The 4472-nt window shown below is 43.6% G+C and overlaps 1 protein-coding gene across 1 annotated transcript; it reads left to right on the forward strand.

Annotated features, from left to right (window-relative positions):
* Positions 1-3338: 3338 nt before the first annotated feature.
* Positions 3339-4204, forward strand: Zfp36l2 (ZFP36 ring finger protein like 2). Its single transcript, XM_012513327.2, is given in 4 exon segments — positions 3339-3410; positions 3413-3472; positions 3475-3638; positions 3641-4204. Coding segments are annotated over 4 exon segments (846 nt in total). The 5' UTR covers positions 3339-3352.
* The last annotated feature ends 268 nt before the right edge of the window (positions 4205-4472 follow it).

Consider the following 4472-nt stretch of genomic DNA (forward strand, 5'->3'; position numbering starts at 1 on the left):
AGATCAAAGGAAAAAAAAGTACTATCCAAATTTGGAAAATATCTTAACTAATAAGCACTCAGAAAAAGGTCTTCTTTCCCGAATTTATAAAGAACTAAAATAGAGGGCCCCGAAATTTAAAGACACAATCCAGAAATGGGAATCTGAGATGAACACACACTTCTCAGATGATGAAATTCAAGAAGTTAATAAATACATGAAAAATGCTCCACATCACTAGCCATTTATGAAATGTAAATTAAAACAGCACTGAGATAACATCTCAGCTCTGAAGGAATAGCTATCATAAAGAAATCAACAACAAATGTTGGAGAGGTTTTGGGGAAAAAGGAACACTTCCGCATTGCTGGCAAGAATGTAGACTACTGTAACCGTTATGGAAATCAGTGTGGAGACTCCTTAAAATACTAGGACTGGAAATTCTATTCAATCCAGAGATCTTTCTACTGGAAATTTTCCCTAAAGAACTGAAAACATCATAACATAGTGATATATGTGCAACTATGTTTATAGCAGCACGATTTGTGATAGCCAAATCTTGGAAGCAACCAAAATGCCTGTCACCTGACAAATGGATGAAAAAGATGCAGCATTTTTATACAATGGGGTATTATTCAGCTACAAAGAATGATATACTTGCTTTCTGGACAAAACCCCAGGCATGCTGCTTCAGTGAGACCCTCTGCCATGCCCTCCGGACCTCTCAAGCCCTCCGCAGCCCCCATCCACAAGACTGCCGAGTGAGTGAGAACCTCTGCAACACTCTTGAAACACCCAGATCCATCCCATGCCCAGGCCCAGCTAGTGGGGGAGATTCTGCACTTCTCTGCACCCCCTGGGCCAGGGGCACAACAGGATCACTTCCAAGGGCTGCAGCAGGAAGGAGATGAACACAACAGCTAGAACCAAGCCAGGCATAATTGGATAAACTCAAACTTAATAGATCTGCACCCGAACTTCAATAGGTGCTAAGGTTATAACTGCACCGAAGCTCTGCACCAAAAGTCAGATGTAAGTGCTATAGGAAATGACAAAGAGAAGGAGCAAACATTTAATCTCAGGCCTCAAACCCAAACAGAACAAATACCGAGCTCAGCTGAAGTATACAAATTTATAGTGTCAGAAGTAAAGAAACAACAGCAGAAAGGTACAGAAGAACTCAGAGCAGAATTAATTTCTGAAATAAAAAAGAAGTCTCTGAATTCATAGCATCTGAGGAAAAGAATCCAATGCAGAAAGGTACGGAGGAAAGCCAATTTGAAAAAAAAAAACTCTGCAGTAAAAGAATTAATAACTGCTTCTAAGAAGACATTGATAAAAAAAAATAGAAGACATTAGAAAAATGACATTAATTGAATGAGCAATACAGGAAATAAATAGATCACATGAAGCAGAGTCAAAAAGTTATAGAGGAATTTAAAATCTCAATCACAAGTCTGTAAAACGATTTGAGTGAAAGTGAAGAAAGAGTTTCAGATCTTGCAGACGCTGGTGCAGCTAGTGAAAATGTTGGAAAAGATCTCTTAAAAACAACTAGAAGGCAGGAAGAAATAATTCATCACCTGCAAGATGATGCAAAGATGAACAATGTGAGACTAATAGGCATCTATGAGAAAGAAGGAGTCAATACAAATGATTAAAAAGTAGACAGGGAAAAGCATACCAGAAAACTTCTCAAATATGAGGAACAATCTGACATTCACATAACCCAAGTGTGCAGAATGCCAAATAACTTTAACTCAATTAAAAACACACTGAGACATATAATAGTCAAGATCCCAGAAATCTAGCACAAGAATAATATACTGAAAGCTGCTAGAGAAAAGAAGCAGGTCATGTTCAAAGGAAAACATCAGAATAATGTCCAAACTATCTTCACAAAACATGAAGGCAAGAAGAGAATGGAGCAAAGTACTTCAAGTCTTCTATGAAAATAAATTCCAACCTCGGACTGCCTTTAGGGGTTGTCAAGCTGGACACCTACGAGATACACCACATCTGGGGTCCACCTGATTCAATTAAATCAGAACTGGTGAGTGGAGTTAGAGCCAATAATATTTTTTAAGCACTTTAGGTTGGTAAGAAAGCTCAGCGGACTAAAGCGCCTGCTTAGGCAAGCTCAGGCAAGCACAGGGACCAAGGTTCAATCCCGAGTATCACATGCTGGGCGGTTCCTGCCCCCAGCCATGCTGAGCCAGCCACAAGACACTGGGGGTGGTGGCACACACCTGTAATCCCAACACTGGGGAGGCTGAAAGCAGGAGGATCACCATGAGTCTAAGCTGTGTAGTGAGACCCTGCAACAACCAAGTATAATAAAAAATAATAACAATAAATAAAGATTTAAAAAAGCATTTTAGGTGATTATAGAGTGTACCCAGGGATGAGAACCACAGATCTCTAACATATATAATGTACTATATGATATTTCTACATGTGTAAGTTGTATTTGTATGATAGAATATAATACTCATTTAAACAAGAGGTTAAGGAATTTCAGAATATGTCTAGTAATTTAATTTTGGAAAAGTTAAGCAAATTGAAAGAATAGATGAATGACAACCAGATGTTTCATATCTAAGTGGCCCACACTCAATTCCCAGCTCCCCAACACGCTACCTCTACAATTTTGGGAAAATTTGCTATTTTCTCATTTACCAAAAGATGTTTATTACAGTGCTTACTGTTCATTGTATAGTTCAAGCATCAGATGATTAAATGTTTGTAAAATACCTATATAATGTGATGTGTGGCATGTGTCAAGCAGTACATATCTTAAAAACTTGATAAAAATATTGGGAATGAAATATTTCTACTTAACAGTATTGACTCTCAGTAACATACTTGTTCATTAAAATAAAACTGAAAAAAGATCCCAAAATGATTTTGGGAAAAAACATTCCTTAGGCCTTTTTTTAAAATTAATTTTATTGAGAAAGAAATAGCAATGAGACAGTTTCAAAACAGGTTAGTAGGATAGATACAATAATTAATACATTGTATATTGTTGTCTCTATAGTGGTTGTTTAGAGTATAAGATGCAGACATGATATCTTGTCCAAGCACTATGAGTACAAATCTTTCTTCTCATTGAACTAAGAGAAAGTGGCTGTATATCTGTCCTATTTTGAATAAACAGACATTTTTTTACTACAAAAAAAAAAAAAGAAAATAAATTCCAGAGTTCCAGCTGTCCTCGAGCTGCCCTTGGCTCCGAGCGGGCCACCCTCCTGCCTGATACACGCTGCTTCCAGCTCTCTGTGCTCGCCCCCAGCAAAGCTTCTTATTCGTTGTGGCTGGGCTCCTCCCAACCTCCCTACCTGAAGCTCTGACCTTTACAGGACCCAGAAAAATGTCGACCACACTTCTGTCAGCCTTCTACAACTTCGATTTCTTGTGCAAGACGGACAAGTCCTGGCCAACCTCAATCTGAACACCATGCTGGACAAGAAGGCGGTGGGGACGCCCGTGGCTACGCCCCCCGCTCGACCTTCGCGCCTGGCTTCCTCCCACCGCATTCGGGCAGCAACCTGCACTCGCTGGCCCAGCCCGCGCCCAGCCCCGGCAGCTGCTCTCCCAAGTTCCCCGGCGCCCCAGCGGGAAGCGCGGGCCCCTATGCGCCCCTCAAGGAGCCGCCGTGGGGGGCGGCAGCACGGTGCTGCTCAACAAGGAGAATAAGTTCCGGGACCGCTCGTTCAGTGAGAAGGGCGAGGGCAGCCAGCACCTCCTGCACCTGCGGCAGCAGAAGGGCAGCGGAGGCGGCGGCGGCTCGCAGATCAACCTCACGCGTTACAAGACGGAGTTGTGCTGGCCTTTCGAGGAGAACTGTACTTGCAAGTACGGCGAGAAGTGCCTGTTCGCGCACTACTTCCACGAGCTGCGCAGCCTCACGCGCCACCCCAAGTACAAGACGGAGCTGTGCCGCACGTTCCACACCATCGGCTTCTGCGCCTACCCGCCCCGCTGCCACTTCATGCACAACGCGGACGAGCGACAGCCCGTCGGGAACTGGGGCGCCTCAGGGGCCGGGAACCTGCGCGGCGGGCTGGGCACCCGCGATGCGCTGCCGCTGGGCTTCCCGCGCGGGCCGCAGCCTAAGCTGCACCACAGCCTCAGCTTCTCGGGCTTCCCTACCGGTCACCAGCAGCCCGCGGGAGGCCTCAAGTCGCCCCTGCTGCTCCACAGCCCCCGCCGCCTTCCATAACAAAGAACAGCTAAAGAATTTCGCGATTACAAAGCCAACACTACAGAGGCTACTGAAAGATGTTCTAGAGAGGGACCAAAACGATCAGAACTCCACGAATGAGATCAGAAGCAACCAACTAAAGAGGGTAAGCAATTAAACACAGGAGAAAAAGGAGTAAACGATAACAGGTAAATAACATGGCAACTGTAAGTCAATACATCTCAATTCTAACCATCAATGTAAATGGACTCGATTCACCAATTAAGAGAAATAGACTGGCACAGTG

The sequence above is a fragment of the Octodon degus genome, unplaced genomic scaffold, assembly GCF_000260255.1.
Source record: "Octodon degus isolate 3935 unplaced genomic scaffold, OctDeg1.0 scaffold00457, whole genome shotgun sequence".
NCBI lineage: Eukaryota > Metazoa > Chordata > Mammalia > Rodentia > Octodontidae > Octodon > Octodon degus.